This window comes from Onychomys torridus, chromosome 18 (assembly GCF_903995425.1).
Source record: "Onychomys torridus chromosome 18, mOncTor1.1, whole genome shotgun sequence".
Lineage (NCBI taxonomy): Eukaryota > Metazoa > Chordata > Mammalia > Rodentia > Cricetidae > Onychomys > Onychomys torridus.
Genome location: NC_050460.1, coordinates 34,190,837 through 34,213,742, shown reverse-complemented (window position 1 = coordinate 34,213,742; position 22,906 = coordinate 34,190,837). Strand labels below are relative to the sequence as shown.

Here is a 22,906-nt window from a genome sequence, read left to right as displayed (position 1 = left end):
GGTGCATGTGTACACCAGTATAAACTAGTGTGTGTATATATGTTCTTGAATGGGAGAGAACACACACACACACACACACACACACACACACACACACACACACACGGTCCTGGGGACAGGAAAATCCAAATGCAGACATGAAATCATTTGTAGGACCTCATGTGCATGTTTTGCATGATAAAAGACACCATTGAAAGGATAGGACAATTAAAGCTTACCATTGTTGTAAGAGCGAAAATTTCCTACAAATTTTATGTATTCATAAGTTGGAAATTCCTTTGGGTTCAAGCTGCCTCTGAGAAGATGGCAATAAAACTCTAAATCGTTGTCAGCTGGGTCGTTAAAGGAGGAAGAGAAAGGGAGAGGAACGTTATACAGACTCCAGACTAAACAAGTCGCGCCTCTATGATTTACTCCACGCGTTGCCTGCGTGGGTTTCTCCTTAGAACGGACTGTCAGATCAAGACTTCTAACCCTTGAAGCTACAGGCCTTTCTCTCCATAGCTCATACATATTCCACATTCTATACTTGGACCCAATTAGTCAATTTGCTCACAGATGTCTGTGGTGGGTTATGTCGGCATCGATTAGTTCTGGTTGTTTTCACATGGCATACTAAAATAAAGCTGCTCGTATAGAGCCACTCTCTTTAATTTAATCTTTTTTTTGCTTTGCTTTGAAGGAAAATCAGATGTACGACGGGACCAATTATGCATGGAAATGGACTGGGGCTTGAGCAAATGCAAGCAATCTTTGCTACCGCCTGCCTTTGCGTATGCTTCGTTAAGCGGCGTGTGGTAAGCAGGCACTGGGGCCCGCCTTCTATCTAGGTTGCCAAATATTTTGATAGAAATCTCAAACTTCCATAAAATTGCCCATGTATATAAATAACCAGATGACAGCCACAGGAGGACAGAATATGGATTTCCGACCTAATTATTCAATTAGCAGTTGATTGGTTTGCTATCCCAGAAACTTTACATTTTAGCACTCCCTAAAATCAGTAGACTGTTCACTGATTTTTGCCCCATTTATTACCCTCATGTAAAAAGGGCATCTCCTGTCATACATGCAAAACATGTTATCGTTCTGAAGCTGTACTTGCAACTTTTCCACATAAAAGCTAAAATGTCTTCCATGCTCCAAGTTCCAGTTTTAGCTTCAACTTAAAATATACCTCAGAGGGTCTAATGTTCTGAGTCACGAGGAAAATTATTCTTAAAATCAGTCTTCCCTTCTTAACTCACTCTGACCTCCTTTCAGGAGCTAGCGCTAAATTCTCGTCTTTAGATTTAAGACCACCACCCGGAAAGGCGAACTTACATTTTAGGAATTCTGGGGAGGGGGAATCCGTCACGAGCATATGGGAAGAAAGAATTTTATAAACTTCAGAATGTTCTTGTTCTGGAAGGAAATTTAACAAGTTCTGATCCATGACATCCGACTGCAAGAGAAAATAAAGAGAAAAGGCACACACTCGACCTAATGAACTTCAGAGAAGGCAGAGCCCGAGAGTTCTTGGGAGCTTAGGACTGATTTAGAGATGAAAATTGAGGATGATATGATGTGCGAAGATCTCCATGGACCCCCTCATCTGTACCAGAGAATTGCAATATGGAAGGTTTTACAGGGGTCGGGGCTGTGGCTGGGCGAGAGAGTGCTTGCTTAGAATGCATGAGGCCCTGGGCTTAACCAGCCACAGATATATAGGTTAAAAAGTGAAAGTTTTAGGGACATCTATATATGACTCTCTCTGTAGCTCAGGACATTGTAGAAGAGGGTGTGGAAGGGACGTAAGAGCCAGAGGATGGGGAAGCTGTCTTCTGGACGTGACATTGCTGTTGTACTCCTAACAGCTGTTGGTTATCTTCCCGTGACCTGAACAAGATGTCTGCCCCCATCACCATCCCATCATAGACTGTGGAGAGCCTTAGGGTGGGTGGTCTTGAGTTATTGGCAGTTAATGGTTTCCAGGAAAGAAGAAGTCATTTGTGTAGCCACGGGTAACTTGCCCATGATCCTGTAAATAACACACCCACCCATGCTCATGAAGACAACCCTGCTTAAGCCCACTGGGTCATATCAAAACAAAACAAAACTCATGAGAATAAAGGGGGACATATAGGCTAGAAAAAAGGGCCCAAGGCGAGTGGGAGGGAGATGAAAGAGGGAGTAATCAGAGGTGAAAATGGCCATGATACATTATGTATGAAATTGTTAAAGAATAAAAACATTAAAGGCTTTTCAGATGCCCTCCAGTACCCTCAGGAGGTTGTTGTTGAAGGATCTCCTGTGGAATCCATGGTGCAGTATTCTCATAGAACCTGGGCTCAGATCATCTCTAACAGCCTGAGACAGTGTGAATGTCCTACACAGAGCTGTATCATTTAGAGACTAGTGTCATGGAAAAGGGGTCTGCATATGGTCAGGGCAGGGCACAGATTTGTTTCAAGATTTCTAGCAGTTGGTTTGGTCTGTTGGCTGTAGTTGGAGAGCTTCTCTCCAGCCCCCGCCAAGCCCTATTTGTCTAACAACCCACTTATAAAATAAACACACAGACATTTATATTATTTAAATGGCTTGGCCATTAGCTCAGGCCTACCATTGTCTTGCTCTTACTCTTATATTTAGCCCATTTCTATTAATCTATACTTTGCCACGTGGCTCGTGGCTTACCAGTACCTTATGTCTTTTCTCTCATGGCAGTGGCTGGCAGCGTCTCCCCTCAGCCTTCACTTCCTCGCCTTCTTCTCTTCCTTGTCCCACCTACCCTATGCTTCCTGCCTGGCTACTGGCCAATCAGCACTTTATTTAACCAATCAGAGCAACACATTTGACATACAGAACATCCCACAGCAGTTGGCCAGGAGGATTCTGCCCTCATTCACATGTATGTGTGCTACTGTCTGTGGGCTTAGGAAAAACACCAAGTGTCAAGTCTGACACATGTACAAAGAATCAAGTCCTCTCCTGCCCTGAGAGCCCTATTGGCCAATACTCCGACCTTCTGGCTGGAGAGAGTGGAGGCAGTGAGGAGCCCTGGGGACAGCCAATCACATAAAAGGAAAATGGAGTTCCCTGGACCTTTAGCCCAGCAAAAAGCTGTTGTTTCTTTCTCACAGGCCCCTAACTGATGGAGTTTCACTCGGTTCCCCCGAGTGCCCAGCCAGTGGGAGTATAAAATGAATACTACATACAGTCTAGGTACAACTGTGTCCCACAGAACTGCTAGTGAAGTGATTGGGAGTGGGTATAGTCTTGATCCATGACAGCAGGCACTGGCCAACATAGATGCTGAACTCTTGGGAGGTAGCCAGTGTGACTGAGGTACAACAATTTGGTGAGGAGCTCCAGTGAGGAGACCCACATGGCTCACCCTCTCCCCTTAGTCAACACATCTGTTCTTGAAGCTTTAGTATCGTCTGTATGGACCCTTAAGTTTGAATCTCTACCAACTTCAAGTATACAACCTTCCATCAACCTCTCAGATTCCCCAGGACCATAGATTTATAGCTATAGCCATGTCACCTTAACCCTACCCTGTCCTCTCTGCATCTAGGGTTCTCATCTCTACAAATGGTATTGCAATTGGTCACCAGGTCACCTGGTACATAACCCTTGTGTGAGGCATCCAGATCTTCCTTATCGCCTTACACCATCTCCACACCTAGATAATGTCTACCTTACAGTTTTATTGCTATGATAAAAATCTCACAACCAAAAGCAACTTGGGGAATGTCTTAATCAAGGCTTTTATCTCTTTTTCTTTTCTTTTCTTTCTTTTTTTTTTTTTTTTGGTAGTTTTTTTCAAGACAGGATTTCTCTGTGTAGCTTTGGCTGTCCTGAAACTCACTCTGTAGACAAGGCTGGCTTTGTACTCAGAGATCCGCCTGCCTCTGCCTTCCGAGTGCTGGGATTAAAGGTGTGGGCCACCTCAGGCAGGCTTAGCTAGGGTTTCTATTGCTTCGATGAAACAGCATGACCAAAAGCAAATTGGGGAGGAAAGGGTTTATTTGGCTTACACTTCCACATGGTAGTTCATCACTGAAGGAAGTCAGGACAATAACTCAAACAGGGCAGGAACCTGGAGGCGGGAGCTGATGCACAGGCCATGGAGGAGTGCTGATTACTGGCTTGCTCACGTGATTTGCTCAGCCTGCTTTTTTACAGAATCCAGGACCACCATCCCAGGGATGGCTCTACCCACAAAGGGATAGGCCCTCCCTCATCAATCACTAAGAAAATGTTCTGCAGGCCTGCCCACAGACCCATCTTATGGAGGTATTTTCTCTTATATTTTTGGTTGTGAGCCTAGCCTTTAATGGCTGAGCTATCCCTCCAGCCCTGGAGGTACTCTCTCAGTGGAGGTTTCCTCCTTTCAGATGACTACAGTTTGTGTCAAGTTGACAGAAATCCAGCCGGCACAACTGACCTCTTGTCAACTTGACCCATAAACACATCATTGTTAAGCCACAACTTTTCTTGTTCATCTCCAAGACCACACATTAATAAAGACGTTACAACATAAAACATTCTCCAAACTTAAAAAGTCCCACAGCCTTAGAAATTCAAACCCTTTAAAACTTGTCTCTTTAAAAATGCAGTTTCTTTTAAGATCCAAATTCTCTGTAAAACCCCAAATCTCTTTCTCTGTAAAGTCTCTCAACTGTGGGCTTCTTTAAAATAAAAAAAAAAAAAAAATAAGTACTTTACTTCAAGAAGGAAGAACCAGGGAAGAACAGTCACAATCTGAACAAAGCAAAGTGAAACTTCCCATAAGTGTAAAAAAAGAAATTGCCAGCATTTGGGACCTGCTCACAATCTTCTGGGCTCCTCCGAAGGGCTTGGGTCCCATCTCCGGCTCCGCCCTCTGCAGTACACACATCTTCTAGACTCCAGCTGACTCCACTCCACTGCTGCTGCCGTTCTTAGTGGTCATCCCATGTACTGGCATCTCCAAAACTGCTGGGGTCTTCAGCTGCAACTGGGCTGATGGCCTTTCACCAACAGCCTCTCATAGGCTCTCTTGATGCCAAGCCTCAACGTCTATGCATGACTCCTTCAACCTGGGCCTTCAACTGCCACTGAGGCTGCACCTTCACCAATGGCCTCTCCTGGCCTCTCACAGTGCCAAGCCTCAGCTGCTCTCCATGACCCCTTCATACCTTCAAAACCAGTACCACCTGGGTGACTCTACTCTACCAAGTTCAGCTGCCAGCACAAGGTCCAACCTTAGCCACTTCTGGAACACAACTTCAGTGTGCTGACTCTGAGGAAACACTTCCCAGAAGATTTCATCTCAACGATGCTGGTCTCTTCTTAACCATTACTAATTTCTCAGCTCCAGCTAACCAGCATCAATCATCCCAATAACGTAAAGGTTTTACTTCAGTGGTGCTGGTCTTTTGTTAATCATAGCTGAGTCTTCAGCTCCAGCTGACCAGAATGACAGAATCTTAATTCAAAATAGCAAATGACCCTGAGGAAGTCTTTAAACTTCCCTCTGAAACTTCACAAGCCAGACCTCCATCTTCAACATTCTTACCTGACAAGCTCCTACAAAACGTCCTACTGCGCTCTCAACACTCTCTGACTTCTAGTTCAAAGTTTCAAAGTTCTTCCACAAGCCTCCCCAAATCATGGTCAGGTCTATCACAGGACTACCCCCACTACACTGGTACCAACTTGTCTTAGGTTCCCATTGCTGTGATGAAACACCATGACCAAAAGCAAGTTGGGAAGAAAGGGTTTATTTGGCTTACACTTCCGTATCACTGTTCATCATTAAAGGAAGTCAGGACAAGAACTCAATCAGGGCAGGGTTTATTTCATCTTATACTTGCAGGTAACAGTACATCACCGAGGGAAGTCAAGGCAGGAGCTGAAGCAGAAGCCATGGATGCTGCTCACTGGCTTGTTCCCCATGGCTTGCTCAGCCTGCTTTTTTGTTTTGTATGTCAAGACAAGGTTTCTTTGTGTAACAGCTCTGGCTGTCCTGGAACTTGATTTGTAGACCAGGCTGGCTCTGAACTCACAGAATTCCACCTGCCTCTGCCTCCCAAGTGTGCCACCACTATCCAGCTAGTCTGCTTTCTTATATGACCCCTGACCACCTGCCCAGGTGTGGCATTCTCCCCCCCCCCACCATGAGCTGAGCCCCCTTACATAAACCTTTAATCAGGAAAATGCTCCCACAGGTTCTCCTACAGGCCAGTCTGATGGAGGTATTTTTCTCAATTAAGTCCTCTTCCCAGACAGCTTTCTGGCTTGTGTCACGTCAAAACAAACAAACAAACAAACAAACAAACAAACAACCAGGACAGTGTCCATGGGCTGCTTAGCATGTCACTCTCTGTAATTCTCTCCATTCCACTCTCTCTGTGGTTTCTACTTATCTGGATCACCTTCATCTCTTACCTGGGTAATGACATGGACAAAATGGGCTTCTTGTCCCAATGCTGGTCCTTGTCCCATTTGACTTCCCTAGCAGCCAGAAGAGGCCCTAGATCATACCAAGTCACCCCTTGCTTACCGCTGTCCCTGGATTTCCCCTGTCCTTAGAAGAGAGGCTCCACTCAGCACAGTTTTTAAGCTCTGTGCCCTTTACCTGCCCACTCTTCCCAGCTTCCCTTTTTCCCATCTCTCAGGTTCCTCGGGCCTTCATCTGGCTGGACCATCCCACGCCTTCTTTGTGTTTAGTGAGCTGCTGAGCTTCGAAGTCACATCCTCTGAAGGAGCTTGCAGTTTCCTTCCTGAGCATGTTCTCCCTAACTCACCCAGGACCCCTCCTCCAATATGCTGTTGTATTGTATTGTAGCTGCTGGTTTATGGGCTCAGTCATCAGCATACCTCCATGTCACAGGAAAGCCCCCAAGAGTCCCAGAGAGAGTTTAAACATTGGCTCTGTCTGCCTCACAAGCTACACTTTCCTCAAATGCAAGAAAGAGGAAAGGTAAGGATTAAATGAGATGAAATTAAGGATTACATTAGCCTACACTGCTGACCACACAGTGTACAGCAAACACTCCATAAATGCTAGGAATGCTGAACTCAGGGAATGTATATAGACACAACTAGACTGCAGTGATGTTTTCTTGCTTATACATCCCAGACTGGTGTCCTTTGCTTCCCTTGTATCCATAGGAACCCCAGAGCTGGTTCAGTGCCATATCCCTGATCCCTGGCATGTCATGTGGGCCAGCTGGACAGCCAGCCCCATGAGAGAAGAATTTAAAAAGTGCCCAGAGAACCCTGATTATGGGTGCCGATATCAAATGACGTGCTAGGCAGTCTCCAAGGGAACAATCCCAGAGAGAGGACTCCTTGGGTGAGATCCAAGAGTAGGATGGAGTTTGGGCAATGGTCAGAGTGGAAAGGAACTCCAGGCAGAAGTCAGCAAGCGCGCGCACACGCACACACACACACACACACACACACACACACACACACACACACACACGGTTGCCAGAGGGTAGAAGCAGGGAGGGCAGGTAGGAAGAGGAGGCTGCAAAGAGAATGCAGAGTCCTGGCTGGAGGAGTTAGTGTACCAGGAGGGCACTGAGACTCTAGGAGCGGGCGGAGGGAGGTAAGATAGACAGTCCCTGATTTACAATTTTCTGATTTGCCAATCCCAAGTTGATTCACATTCTGTAGAAACTGCACTTAAAATTTTGAGTTTGGATCTTTTCCTGGGCTAGAATTATGTGGTCTACTCCTCTGTAGAGACACTGGGCAGCGGCAGGGAGATATTGCTTAAGTCAGCTTCACAATCATCCTGGGAAACTTCATTGTGCCCTGGGATACTAAGGCAAGGCACAGACCCAGGTCCATGTCATGCATTTCCGACTTAACGATAATCACAGCTTGCAGATGGGTTCATCAGGACACCACCCTGTTATAAGTTTGAAGAGCATCCTGCAATTCATAAAGAGATCCTACTTCTATTGCCTGAAGGCAGGGACACCAAAAACTGGATTAGAGATGCTCAGAGTGTGAACAGAAACAAGGGAAGGACCAGGGAGCAGGGACAGGGTCCACAGCTCTTGACTCACTGTTAAACTCCAGCCAGCATCACTGAGGGCTGCTGGGTGCCAAGCTCCATTTGGGAGACCAGAGAAAAGCATTACAGAGCAGGCAAAGTCCCCTCCCCCTCTCCCAGAGCCAGCATTTTAGTGGGTGTGAGGACCATGGACAAGGTGGTCGGCTGACTGGGAATTAGGAAAGGAATCAGGTGGCTTACACTGGAGACGTGAGTTCTTATCTCCATCAACAGACCCTACGGATACCAGCCCATGCTATTCTTTCTCTGCTTGGCTTTCACCGCTTTCCTTCTGGTGCTCATGATTTTATTTTGAGCCGGTTCCCTCTAACGTTATTTAGCATATGACTAATGCTCATCCAGATGACAGTAGTCTTTCTTCTTAAATATATTCCAGACTCCTGAAAACCCCAAGTCACTCCGTAGTCTTTTCTCCGAGGGTTCCATCTAAATCCTTCCCCTGGGGTGGGGGTGGCAGAGTGAGAGGCCTTTGGGTCCCTAGGTGGAAGAGCAGTGATAGGCTAGGGGGCTGTGGGGCACAAGGATGAATGTCTGTATGGATCCTACAGGGGTAGGGTCCGTGCAGTACAGAGGATGTTGCGAGGTTCTGGTCGGCTGATACTTGAGCAAGGGCCCACTTGCTGCTCTTAGATCTTATGGACAGTTGCCAATTGTTCTACCATGGTGCCATTTTCACATGCCAAAAACTGCCATAAACAGGGATCATTTGAAAGTGTAAACCCCAGTGCTGATGGAAGAGTGCATTACACCTGCAGTTGAATGGTTTCCTCAATGAGCTGAGCTCTGCTGATTAAAACAACAGCAATTACAGAGAGGAAGGAGGGACCACCCCATCTGCGGTCATCTTCCAATCTGACTCATCCTCGGGAGTATCCCTTACCTGTGGGAGGCAGGGGTAGCAGGGGCTCTCTCCCACTTGTTCATAGACCTTGGGCTGATTTATCTAAGAGTTAGTCCCACTTGGGACTTTCCTGGGGAAGGCCTCACCTGAGCGCCACACTGTGCTGTTCTCAGGTCTCTCCTTGCCAAACCTTAGGAGTCTCAAGATGAGCCGAGACTACTGTGAACACAGGAAACCTCTGCTGCATGAACAGGTAACACCAGTTCAATGGCACTGGGCTAAGTGTAGTGAGCCTGTACAAAGAGCAAGTTGGCTGAGGGTCTGCAAGTGGGTTGGGTGAGCATTCAGCTCTAGAATGTCCCTGAAGGGCTGTCACAGTTATAGCTGAAGCTATGCATTGGCTACAGGCATAAAGGACAATCTGAGAGGTCTCAGGGTGTCTCATAGTGAGAAGAGATGTCAATAAGCTCAGGGGAATTCTAAAGGCCTTGACCAAGGCAAAGGAAATAGCCAACTGTTTGAGATACTTAAATTTATGAGTCTTAAATCAAACTCACGGCCAGAAAAACTCCCAGAAGACAGTACAGAAATCACTTTGAGCATGGTTCAATGAAAGAACAGTGAAATATATAAGTGGCAAACACAAAGGAAGAAGAACACTTCTGTTCACCAATATATCTGAAAGAGAGAGAAAAGGTAAGCCCCATGAAGAGGCAGTGTTTACCCTTAGCTATCTATGCTAAAAGGCTCCAGACTGAGGCTCAACGTTATGTGGTGTGCGTTCTTGCTATTTGGAAGCCTGGGCGACTTACCTGAAAGCCCCGCTTGTCAACAGACCAGCCATAGCTCTTGCTCACTCCAGGATGGGGAGGATTTGGTGCCATCCTCTGCAATTGGAATTACTCAAAGGAGCTAGCTAGAGTCTGGGTGTACACTCACAGCTAGTCTCCCTCTGACCCCCTCCTTCATCTATGTAAAAACACAGCTCCCACGGCCCTTCGGATGCACAGTGTTCTCTTCCCCTGGTTTCTGGGCATGCGTAGCTCATGTTCTGCTGTCAACCTCTTTTGTCTAGTGTCAGGTGTCATATGCTGTGTTCAGGTATCTCTACTACAGCAGGATGGGGTTCATAAGAGGTGACTGGAGCAATACTCCTTGAGAACCAGTATCCAGACTATGATGAGAATGCCTGCCATGTGTTACAGAGAAAGTCAGAATCTAATAGGAAAGTGCCAAAATACAAGATATATGCTGCACATGGATATTGTGGTGAGTGGTGGGTGGTATTGGCTAGCGTCCTATCATAGCCATCCCATTTCTGTTCATCTATATGTCGCTCACCAGGAAGCACTAGAAAGGAGTCCCACAAGCAAGACTGGAGTCCATTCTTACAATGGGGCCTGCACTGGGATGGAAACCAGTGACTGCTGATCTGGAGCTCACAAATGAGGCTGAGAAGTCACAGGAGTCCTTATTATTATTATTGTTTGGTTTGAAAAAGACTTCAACTTTATTATTAGTGTGTATCTCTCCCTCCCCCCCTTCTCCCCCTCTCTGTTGGAGAATACATGCTATCGTATGCCTATAGTGATCAGAAGATAACTACTTATGGGAATTGGTTCTGTCTTTTAACCTTTTCAAGAGCTCTTGGGATCTTTCTTTTAAAATGATGTGCATGTGTATGTGAGTGTGTGTGTGTATGTGAGTGTGTGTGTGTATGTGAGTGTGTGTATGTGAGTGTGTGTGTGTATGTGAGTGTGTGTGTGTGTGTGTGTGGTGTGTGTGTGTGTGTGTGTGTGTGTGTGTGTGTGTGTGTGTGTAGGGGAGCATGGAGGAGGCCCGAGGCTTAAGATCCTTTGGAACTGAAGTTACAGGAGGTTTTGAGCTGCCTACCAAATGCAGGTGCTGGGGATCAAACTTGGATCCTCTGGAAAAAGACCCTCTTAATTGCTGAGGTGCTTCTCTATCCCTCAGGTTCCAGGGCCTAACTCAGGTCATCAGGCTTGTGTGGCAAGCACTTTGACTTGCTGGGTCTCTACACCAGCTCCATAATCTGCTTTTCTGATCCCACTTATATGAAGATAAACAAAAGCAACACAGCTTGAGCATCTCTGATCCAACAGCCCCAAATCTGAAACTTTTTGATATTCTTGGGATTAAAAAAAAAAGATGGGAGGGTGTGCAGAGATGACGGCCACACTAGTGGAAGCCCATGAACTGGACATGTGCAGGGAAGCCCATGAACTGTGGACACATGCAGAGATGATGGCCACACTAGTGGAAGCCCATGAACTGTGGACATGTGCAGAGATGACAGCCACACTGGTGGAAGCCCATGAACTGCGGACACGTGCAGAGATGACAGCCACACTAGTGGAAGCCCATGAACTGCGGACACGTGCAGAGATGACGGCCACACTAGTGGAAGCCCATGAACTGCGGACACGTGCAGAGATGACGGCCACACTAGTGGAAGCCCATGAACTGCAGACACGTGCAGAGATGACGGCCACACTAGTGGAAGCCCATGAACTACGGACTGGTGGCTGTGGAGCCCCCATGGGACTGGACTAGACTCTCTGGATACCGAAGACGGTTGTTTGGCTCAAACTGTTTGGGGAGCACCCAGGCAGGGTGATTGGGCTCTGTTCCTGGTCTATGGGCAGGCTTCTGGAATCCAGTGCCTGTGGTGTGACACCTTGCACAGCCTTGGTGAAGTGGGAAGGGGCTTGGACCTGCCTAGGCTCAGTGTGTTGGGCTCTGCTGACTCCCCATGGGAGACCTCGATTTGAGGGATGTGGGGATGTGGGGTAGCTTGGGAAAGAGGGCTGGGGGGTAGGAGGAGTGAGGAGGGGGGGTCTGTGGATAGTATGTGGAGTGAGTAGAAAATTTCTCAATAAAGAAAAATGAAAAAAAATGTGTATGGGTATTTTGCCTGCATGTATGTCTGCACCATATGTGTGCAGGGCCCACCAAGGCCAGAAGAGGGCGTTGGATCCTCTAGAACTGGAATTACAGGTGGTTATGAGCTGCCGTGTGGGTTCTCTGGAAGAGCAGCCAGTGCTCCTGACTGCTGAGCCAGATCTCCACCCCCAAATCTGAAACTTTTAGAAAAATTCTAATGCATGGAATAATTTAAAATACTCCCTAAAATTTTCCTCAGGCTACAAATGTCAGATGAAGTGTAGATATATTTTGTTTGTTTGTTTATATTTGGGTGTATCCTCAAGTTATTTCAGTATGCAAATATAAAGCCATATGAAAATTTATGCAAATAAGCACAAAATAACAGGGGGGGGGGGAGGGGAATATCCCCTATTGAAACACTCCTTGTTCCAAAAACATCTGGGGTATGAGATTCTTAACTTTTACTAAGTTACAGCCCAGGAAACAATTCAACATTAATAAAGCAAAGAAAAGAAGCAAGCAGTTATGTGAAAACTTAGGAAGACTGTGGTCTCTAGGCAGAGGTGGGGTGTGATCAGTGAGCCGCAGATGGGCCTCTCCAATTGTCGCAGATGGGTTCTAGCTCTTAACCTGGATGGATGTTTTATGTGCATGTCCTTGCTCACTTAGTCATTGATTTTAATTCTAGAGATAACACACACACACACACACACACACACACACACACACACACACACGCACACACTCACACTGTGGAGGCTTGGACTTGCAATCCTTGATCAACTTCAAGTTGTAATCACGTGTGTTGGGCTCTCTGCCTTGGAGCCCTCTGATAATGTAGCCTTGATGACAGGGAGGTAGGCATTTCCTGCAGGTGGGGGTGGGAGGTTGTTTCCTGGAAAGTGGGTCTACCGGCCTTGGCCTTGCTGCTGTATTTTACAGTAACACAAGCCAGAGGCTGAACCTTCCCTTTGATGTGACTGGCTTCCCGACAGAACCTCATAGGAACTTGCCCACATATTTGTGATAATTGTGTATGCTGTTCTCAATGGAGCTTTTACCTGCAATACTAACTCATAGGAAAGTATTTTTCAGCCTACAGACTTCTTTAATCTTAGTGTATTTGCTCTGGAGGATATCTGCATGCTTGTCTCTCTCTTCTGAGGCATGCCCACCTTGACAAGCTGTGTGCAGGCAGCTGCTCCCATATAGCAGGCCCATTCAGGAAGCTGGTGTCTTTTTCATAAACACTGAGACACACAGCACCATGCTCAGGGCTGGGGACATGATTTCTATCTGCAGAGCACACAATGATCCAGTGCTTCAGGCAAGCACCACATTTGCAAACAAACCAAAAAAGGGAACCAGGATGGTAGCTTTAAAAAAAAAAGTCCAAACAGGAAACCCAGATCATGCCTCTCAAGTGTGGTTCTGCTATAGCCAGACTGTTTCCCAACTCTGTCCTTTGCATGCAGCCTGTTTTCCTAGCATTTCTCCTGAAAGTCTGCCTTCTCAGAAGCTCCCTTTATCCCTGGGCTTCCAGAAATGTACACACACACACACACACACACACACACACACACACACACACATACACACACACACACACAGGCACAGGCACTGACAGGCACACACAGGCACCGACAGGCACACACACACAATCATAAACACACACCATCATTTCTGCTTTGATTGCCTATGTTCATTCTAGACACTGAGAAAGGCCAACTGTTGATGTTGACACCACTGGAAAAAAATGCTTTGATCTTAAAATCACTTTCTACTCAGGGTGTGTTTTTGCCTTGTTTTGCTTTGTTTTATTCTTTTTTGTTTTCCTCCGCCAAACTGAGCATGATGTTTCATCAGGAAATCACTGTATGAGAATCTATTAGGAACTTTATCACACCAAGAAGGAGGAAACAGAGCCTTGAAGTTCACTCACTCATGGGAAGAATTCTGGCTGAGTTGTCTCCACGTGGACCCTCTCATCCCGGCCACCAAGAGGACTGTGGCATTGGACCTTGGCATGCCAGCCTGTGCTAAGTGACATAGCAGGTCTCTGCTCTTGGAAACCATGGTCTCCTACCCCTCATCCTGATTGTCCCTAGCCAGCCACACCTTTTCTCAATGGCCACCTCCTCTGTAGCATGACTGCCTTCCAGTTCCTCACCACTCACCATAACCGGGGAACTGGCACCTTTTTCCCTGTCCTCTGGAGAGTTCTGAGTAATGATTAGGCTCCTGGCTCTGGAGCCATTGCCGGAGTTCACATCATAGCCACACCCTTGACTGCCTGAGGTACTGTGGGTCAATGACTTGACCTCTCTCTGTACTGCCATGTTTTCTCATCAGTGCACAGGGGTAATGACCTTCATGACATTACTGTGAGGTCAGTAAGGAGAGCAAGAAACTATTCCAAATGCTTTATAGATACATATTTTTCTTTTCTTTTCTTTTCTTTTCTTTCTTTCTTTTTCTTTCTTTCTTTCTTTTTCTTCCTTCCTTCCTTCCTTCCTTCCTTCCTTCCTTCCTTCCTTCCTTCCTTCCTTTCTTCCTTCCTTCCTTCTTTCCTTCCTTCCTTCCTGTCTTTTTTTTTCCCCCCCCGAGACACGGTTTCTCTGTGTAGTTTTGGTGCCTGTCCTGGATCTTGCTCTGTAGCCCAGGCTGGCCTGGAACTCACAGAGATCCACCTGGCTCTGCCTCCCGAGTGCTGGGATTAAAGGCGAGCACCACCGCTGCCCGGCCGCTTTACAGATATTAATACACAGGAACTCGGTGTACAGCGAGTGCTCAGTAAGTGTTTGTTCCTAATGGCTGAACAAGTGTAAGTTCTCTAACTGAAGAAGGAAAGTTACCCTCACAAGGTTTCTACAAACACTAAATACTCTACAGACAGGTCTTGGTCTCATGCCGGAAAGTAAGAACCAAATGCATTCCCAAGCTGCAATCCACATTCTTGGCACCAGGAAGACACGAGAGTGAAATGGTGACCAGCTTGGCCTTGTCATAAGCGGCACCTGTTTCAGCCCCTGCTCTGCCCTCACTGGCTGGGCCCCTGGGCTTCCTCAGCTGGAAGCTGGAAGCAATAGAGGAATGATTCCCAGAAGAAACAGTTGAAAGCTGATGAAACCAGGGAAATGTCTGCTCTCAAAAGGTCGTCCACCCCACTTGCAAAGGAAGATCTCGGTGAAAGCCAGATAATGAAAGGCAAACCGTAAATCAAAGCTAAGCTCTTGGACTTCCCATTCCAGGGCTCATCCCTACTGGGGCCTTGCTGTGTGTGTCGAGGGGTGAGTCTCTACAGATAGACGTGTAATAAGCACACACAGGGATCTGGCTTGACAAAGAAAAGAGTTAGAGTCATTTCCAGTCCTTCCAGTTAGAACATGGCTTCTCAAGTCCTGAATGGCTCCGAAATTTCAAGTCAGAAAAATTACTAAGTTCCCTCTGCCACATATAGCAACTGGGTCATCAGATAATCATGAAGGCATAAAGCAGAAGAGTAACCCTGTTTACCCAAACAGCTCTGGGCTCTGGCCTTCCTTCCCAGCCAGAAAGCAGGTCATACTTGGCTGTTTTTGGTCAGGGCCCATCACAGTGCTGTCTTTGCCACTCAGAGCAGAATAGAAGCTTTCCTCAGAGAGACACCTCATCTCCTCCTCTTTCCCCAGCTATTTTCAGATAAGCCCCAAGAAACCATGTTGAAGAAAGCAGAGGTCACTCCTGCATCCATTACCACCCTCCTGACTGAGACAAATACCAAGGCATGGGTACATTTCAGCATCCTTCAAGACCAGAAGGAACCTCTTCCAACAGCTGTCCCCAAAGAGACACCCCACCTGACCATCCTACTCTGGTGTCAGGAAACAGCAATGATACCTGCGATGCCCTGGGAAAGGCATCCAGACACAGGGACAGCAGAAGAAGCAGATGATAGTTCCGTAGGCATACAAAACTATCTGCAAATGTGATGGGTTGGGAGAACGACTTCGGAGGAACCAATAGGCCAGGACAATGTAGAAGGAACCCTGAGCTCCCACCAGAGTACGGTTTATCATTGCAAAACAGACAGAAGCTGCCCATGCAACAAGGTCATGCTGCCTCCTCACCCGGCAGGGCTATGAAGAGGGGACCAGAGTTTCCTAGCATCATGCTGGCCCAGAATTTCTTTTGGCTTAATCCAGGGAAAGCTACTACCTTGCTTGTCACATAAACTGGAAGCCTAACCTTCTGAATGCAAGGGTTAGGATTGAGGTGACTGCTTCTACCAGGCTGGTTAGGACCAAGAAGAGAGGTTGCGTATCCCTCACTCACATGAATCACTCCTAGTGGAGCTGACTTTTCAGGCCATGCTCTGTGGCAATCAATAATGGCAGGGCAAGAAATGGGATGCTGGGAAAAAGGCTTGAGGTTTCCTCAAGGGTGGATCCTCATCTATGCCTGGTGTAGATCTGCAAGTGACTTCATGGTGAGCTATTGGTATCAAGGAGCCATCAAGGCTTGTAGAGAGGAGGGAGGAAGAAGGCAGAAAGGAAGAAAGATGAAGGGAGAGAGAGGGAACAGAGGGGCCTGCAGCCATCCCACACCCAAGCCTCTATCGTCCATCCACGGCTGCAGAGCTGCCCTCTCCTCCCTACCTGTGCAGTCCCTTCTCCTTCCCCAAGGCCCTCACAACACTGGTCCAACCGTGTCTTGCTAGAGAATTTCAACTCCCAGGAAACATCACTGCTGCAAAGAGCTGTGGTCAGAGTTACAACCTACTTGCAATCTCATACATGTCTCCAGAGCTCCAAACCATATCCTACATGAGCCATCTGTCTCCCCTTCCTTAATCAGCTCTCATTGACCAGGGACATCTGCTGTCCTCTGAGCTCTGTTAACAGCGCTGAGACACCCTTATGTCAGTCCCATCCCGACTGCTGCCCTGGGCCTGATGAGATCATGGTTCCATGCCTGTTTCAGGCTGATACATGCCTTCTCCTGCCCTTCACCTGTGCCAGGACCTTGGGCTTGGCCTGGTTTGGTTCTACAAAACTTGGGCTCTCTTTAACTCTCCATGCACCTCCTTCTCACACATAGCTTCCCTATACGTGCACCACTTCTGATCTGAGATCGGAACGCTTCCCCAGGAAAATATGAAAACATGTACCGGCCAAGGCCATTGGAGCAGAACTCACCGGTAAATGCCCAAGGAGAGGCGTGATGCTGTCAGAAACATAGATAATGCTGCCGTCTGTTGTCACTGCGATGATGAAGCCATCTAATGCCTGGGGGGAAATGCAACATTTGAAAGCTTCTTAGAGATGCTTTTATGGAAGAGCATGACACTGAAGCAAAAGATCTACTTTTTTATGATACTGGCTTTGTTTTGTAATCCTCAGACCATTTCCATGAATAACCTCACAGCACTTTCCCGCCTCACACACAGGATGGTTTTGTACATAATTTGTTTAGCTCAGGCAAAGTGCTTGCAAAAGCACTGTGGGCTCAGTGAAAAAGTTGACCTATTGGTATCATAAAATGAAATGCAGCTGTGGAAATGGCCTAAGTAGGTTTAATGGCTGGCACCCTGTGGTGCTGAATCAGAAATATCATCATTACTGCTCAAAGGCAACAGCAACATGTGACAGTCCCCAGGCCCTGACCCCCAAGATTATTGTGAGAGCTCAGGAGTAAATAAACACGGACTGAAGGGTATAGAGACAGAGATACCTTACAAACTGAAATGTGTGCCTGCAGGCCAAGCAGATCTCTTTGGGAAGCAGAGGAATCACCAGATGTGAGAAGGCCTGAGTGAACTTGTGCTGTTGACATGACCCCACCATGTTAAGGACCCTTGTGCCTTGGGCCTATGGGACAATGGCAAAGCCTTCCCTTCCGATCCAAGTGAAAATGTTGATAGCGTATGTAGAAAATGCCCACTGTAGCCTCACCAGAGACTGCTCCCACCAAGATTAGCCAAACCCACCTCTCTGTTCAGCTATATGCAAAAACCCTGCCTCCTCGTTCAACTGTAAAATAACCAGTGAGCTTCTGGGGGTGCTGTGGCTTCTCCATCAGAGAGCCCAGTCTGTCTAGTTTCAGTTTTTCTGTCCACCTGTCTCTCTGTGTGTCTTTTCTTCTTTCCCTTGCTGGGAAAACTCCATTCCTCCATCTGCATCCATTGCTAAAGTAACTGTAGAAGGAACCATCTACATTAAAGCATTGTGATGGCATTAGGCTATAATCCTAGCACATAGGAAGCTGAGGCAGGAGGATAGTGAAACTGGTTTTTAATCCCTTACTGACTCTAAAAGGAGCATTCACCTTATTCCACCAGGCAGGGTGGGAGTGGGGTTGTTCTATCAAACTCATCCAGACACGTGCTTCCAAATATCTAAAAACGGCATGCATGTAGAAGTGTCTATACTGTCTGCTAGGCACTCTGCTTTGGCTATGAGTGTAAAAAAAACATGGACCATGCTCTTTCTCAGGGTAGAGTCTCTTGAGGTTTAGTTTTTTTAGATTTCTTGAAATTTGACTGTGAATGTTTATAATGCTTTCATAAGACACAACTCAAAGCTGATTTCTAAAACTCAGCCTATGTCATTCAGCAAAGAAGCGGGGCACACTGGCAACTGGCTATCGGGGTGCCTGTGAGACAGAGTGAGTGAGAACAAGGCCCACCTCACTAGAGAATAAGTCTTGAGGGAATGAGACACAGGCTCAGGTGGATGCCCCTGGGAAGCCTGCCCCTGCTGTGACACAGAGCACGTCTTTGACATACCGGCTTCTCCAAATCTGGGAACTTTTCTGCTTTTGGGGAGAGGATGGAATGTTTACTTAGAAGGATTTGGAAACATTCTGGATGCCTTTACCTAGATCTTCCCAGGGTGCTGCTGTGAACCTACTCCCATAAAAGGGTATTCGTTCTGTGAAGTCAGGAGGGTGTGCCTAAGTGTGGGAGAACAAGGAACAGAACAGGGCACTAACTGTATGTGGCTTGTGTTTTTTCTTGCAGCGTTTAGTGCTCTGTCTTCATTTTGTACTCAGTGTTTTAAGTATGATATGCCATGGGGATTTTCTTTTCTGGTCTTTTTGATTTGGTGCTCTGTGTACTTCTTATATCTGTATGGGTGTGTCTTGTCTTAGTTTGGGAACGTTCTCTTCTATGATCTTGTTAATGATCTGGTCTATCATTGCTTCTCCCTTATCTTGCCTATAATTCAAAGCTTTGGCTTTTCATGGTGTCCTACATTTCCTGTGTTTTAACTTTTTCCACATTCTTTGCTTATGTGTACCAATTCCCCATCTTGAGTCCTGATACTCCATCATCTCTTTGATCCGCTCTACTTGTGAGGCTTTCCCACGAGTTTCTTATTGAGTTGCTGAGTTTTTCAATTCCATCTCTATTTCGGCTTCCGCTCCCTTCCATGGTTCTCTTTATTGAATTCCATTTTCAAATCCTGGATTGCCTTCATCATTCCATTCAGCCTTGCATTTGTGTTTTCTTGGGCACCACTTGGGTTATTCTAAGATTACTTAACTGTTTGTGTGGCTTTAAACTCCTTGAATTTGCTGATGAAGTGCTTGACTGTTCTTATATGTTCTCTGTCCTGTCCTGAGAATTACCATCCCGATAATCCTCATTGGAGAATTCTACAGGACTGGTGGATCTGGGGTGGTGCACACTGTCTTGGTCTGTCACATTGTCTGCATTTTTGGAATGAGACCCAGGAATGCTAATTTCATTTGTAGATTGTGGGTCTGATGTGACCATATCAGGCTGGGCCTGGAGGTTGGATGTGGTGCTGTAGGATGAAGTCAGGTGAGCACAGGGGCTGTGCTGGCACAAAGGATGTGGGTCACGTGACCACATCTTTAGCCCCTCATTTGTTTTCTTGATGCTCGCCATTCTGAGTAGGGTAAAACAGAATTTTAATATTAATTTACATTTCCTGATGGCTAAGGATGCTGAAGACCTTAACAAATACTTATTAGCCAGTTACGTTTCTTCTTTTGAAAACTGTCTATTGAGTTTACTGGCCCATTTTACTGATGGGATTTTTTTTTAATGCTTGATCTTTGTGGTTCTTTATATATTCCAGATATTAACCTCCTCTCTGAGGGCTAGCTGGTGCAAGATTTTTTTTTTTTTCTTGTCCTGTGTGTTGTCTGTTCACTCTGCTGATAGTTTCTTTGGTTATGTAGAAGGTTTTTAATTTCATATTGTCTCATTTATCAATTCTTCAGGTTGTTTTTTAAGCTGGTGGGTGTTTTCAGGATTTCTTGCCTCTGCCTCTATGGTGAAACATTTCCTCTGACAGTTCCAGCATTTCAGGTCCTAGGACAAGGCCCTTGATCCATTTGGAGTTGATTTTTGTAAAGCGCATCTCCCAAAGGAATCTCATCCTTTTGGATTACATTGGTGGATCTCTACCTTGGGCCATCTGGCAATGGCTGTGGATATTTGGGGTTGTTGTTACTGGAGTTTGACGGCAGCATCTAGTAAGTAGAGGCAGGAGATGGTGCAAAATATCCCATGATACACAGGACATCAAAGAATGAGCGAGTGCAAAGTGCCAGTCATGCTGAGGCCGAGACACGCTGGGTTAGATTTGTGAGTTATGGTGAAAAAGAGAAGCCGGCGACTTTACTCCCCCTCAATTATTTGTGTAAGTTGTTTTTCTTTTAAAAATGCAACCTTGACTCACTCAGTGGTTTCTTTTGGGGGTGGTATGTTGAGATTGGACCTAGAGTATCATGTGTGAGAGGCAAGCTCTACCACTGAGCTTCAGCCCCAGCTCTAAATTCAATTTATTCAAACTGATATATCAAAACATAAAATGGACCCACCCATGGGGTACCATGGGATATTTGGTATGTGTGTAGGTAGTGTAATATTTAAGTCAGGTTGAGGTATCTGCCTCTAAAACCTTTACCACCTTTTCATGGTAAAGACAGTTAAAATCCCTCTATCTACTTTTTGTAATCCACAATACACTGTTGTACTTACAGCCACCCTACAGTGCTAGAGCACCCCAGAACCTCTTGTTTCTAGGTGACTGTAAATTAGCCTAGCCATCAGCCTTGTCTTATCCCACACTCCTCTCTCCAGCCTGCGGTAACTCTCGTTTTCCTCCAGGTTCTTTGCAGCGCTCCTGTAGGTGAATGTTCCTAAGGCATGGAGGTACTCTTGATTATGATAGCTGATCCTTCTGGAACTATAGGGGAAGGCTGGGAAAAGCAGTTGAACAAGCCAGTTTTCTTCCTTTCTGTTTATTTATTTTTGGACAGCGAGCCCATGTCCTTCTTGAGTCTGTCGAGAATGCAGGCATTACAAAACTGAAGGTACTCATAGATGAGAGAGGACCTTCACCAGCTCACTGGCGCTGTCCACAGAGTGTGTAAGACCCACAGTGAGTCTCTGTGTCAACAATGCTCGCCATTTGCTTGGAAATCCCACAGCATTACTACGTGTGATGCAACAGAACCACAATGTGCCCCTATCCATGGAAGGGGCTTTCCACATGTCCCGGAGGCTTACCCTCACTGCATATTATAGAGACCTGAAACCTCCCTTACCCACAGACTCCTAATTTTGGTGGAACATTCTTTGCAGTGGGGCAGTGTATGGTTTAAGAGAAAGGACTGCTGAAGCTTTCCTGAAAAACATGCAGAAAGACCTTGATGTCCCCCAAACCCTGGCCAGCAAGAACGTTCTCTCCTTCTAGAGGCTTGAGAGATATCTCAGCAGGTAAAGCTTGTGGTCTTGCAGAGGACCTGGGCTTGTTCCCTGCACCCGGATGCTGGCTTAAAATTGTATATAACTCCAGTTCTAAGTTATCCAATGTTCTTTTCTGACCTCTATGGACACCAGCACCCAAGCTATGCCTAGACATGCATCCAGGCAAAACACTTCTATACACAAAAATAAAAGAGATATATCCAGAGAGGAAAAAAAAGAAAGAGAGAAAAGGAAAAAAAGGAAGTCTCCCTCTTTTTGAGTCATTTCTCCAAATGCTTTGGCCACAGTCTTCCTCAGCTTACACTCTCCAAGAGGGACTGGGCTGTAACTGGGCCATTTTTGTTCTTTTGTACTTCACTATAGTGTGAGTCTTGAAATCTGGTTCTGTGTCCCTTTGACAGATGGTAGGAAGAAAGAAAGATTCATGCCTGGAGACAATAGAGATTCCCTTAGGGGCATAGGTGTTCCCAGCCATTGTGTCCTCATGGAAACAAAAGGAATCTCCTGGCTACAAAGACCGGAAGCCTGGAAGGACATGTTCCCCCAGAGACAAGAATATGCAGTAGGGACGGGACAAACACCAGGAATAAGAGGTAGGATAGAAACTCACGAGTTACCTGAGGGGGCACACTGGGGGATTGGGACCATCAGGAAGGAGAAATCAGATAGTTCTGCTCACTCAGCCCCAGGTCCATGTCAACTGAAGGGCAACAGGTTGGAAGAGAAGCTCAACACAGCTGGAGACATCCAGCTCAGAGCTGCCTTCCATGGACCAGGGCTGGGTGGACAGGTGTGATTGCAGATCCAAGCCATGCATTTAGCCTTCTACTCTCTCCTCTTCAAGGACTCTACTCTGGGAGCAGCTGCATAGGGGCGTTAATTAAGATTATCCACATTAATCTAAACTCTTTTTTCTAGAAATGCTAGTCCTGATTGCTAGGCCTTTCTTTCAGACATGAATTTATCAAGTTTTTAAAAACTTCATAGAAGCTTTGTTCTGTGAAATTCTTTGGATACTTTGAAACTCACTGGATAAAACAAAAAGATGGTGTTAACAGGCTCTTAAAAAGTGGCTGATTCCAGAGGGCTATATGTTTCTAACTCCTTTTCCATACGAATTAAAAGATAAATCGATGCCTGTAAAACAGCATAATGATGTATCAAATTAACATTCTATTTCACAAGCTGCTTTAAATTTAACATACTTAAAATACATTGCTTCGGCAGAAAGTTCTGTATTTTCTTTAAATATAGTTCCCATGTAGAGTTAAGTAGCTTTCATTTGCTGCAAATGTTCATTAATGCATTTATGTTTCATAATATTTAGACATCTTTATTCTGGCATTTTCTTATTCCAGTACTTTCTGTTTTC

At 46.0% G+C, this 22,906-nt stretch overlaps 1 protein-coding gene across 3 annotated transcripts in view; it reads right to left on the bottom strand.

Moving 5' to 3' along the window:
- The window catches only part of Npas2 (neuronal PAS domain protein 2), a 178,891-nt gene that overhangs the window by 48,526 nt on the left and 107,459 nt on the right, over positions 1-22,906 (bottom strand). For all 3 annotated transcript variants that reach the window (XM_036167234.1, XM_036167232.1, XM_036167235.1), the window contains 3 exons: positions 16,985-17,074; positions 1,324-1,444; positions 219-332 (listed from right to left, as the gene is read on the bottom strand). In XM_036167234.1, coding sequence (XP_036023127.1) covers positions 219-332; positions 1,324-1,444; positions 16,985-17,074 — 325 coding nt within the window. The remainder of the gene's footprint in view (positions 1-218; positions 333-1,323; positions 1,445-16,984; positions 17,075-22,906) is intronic.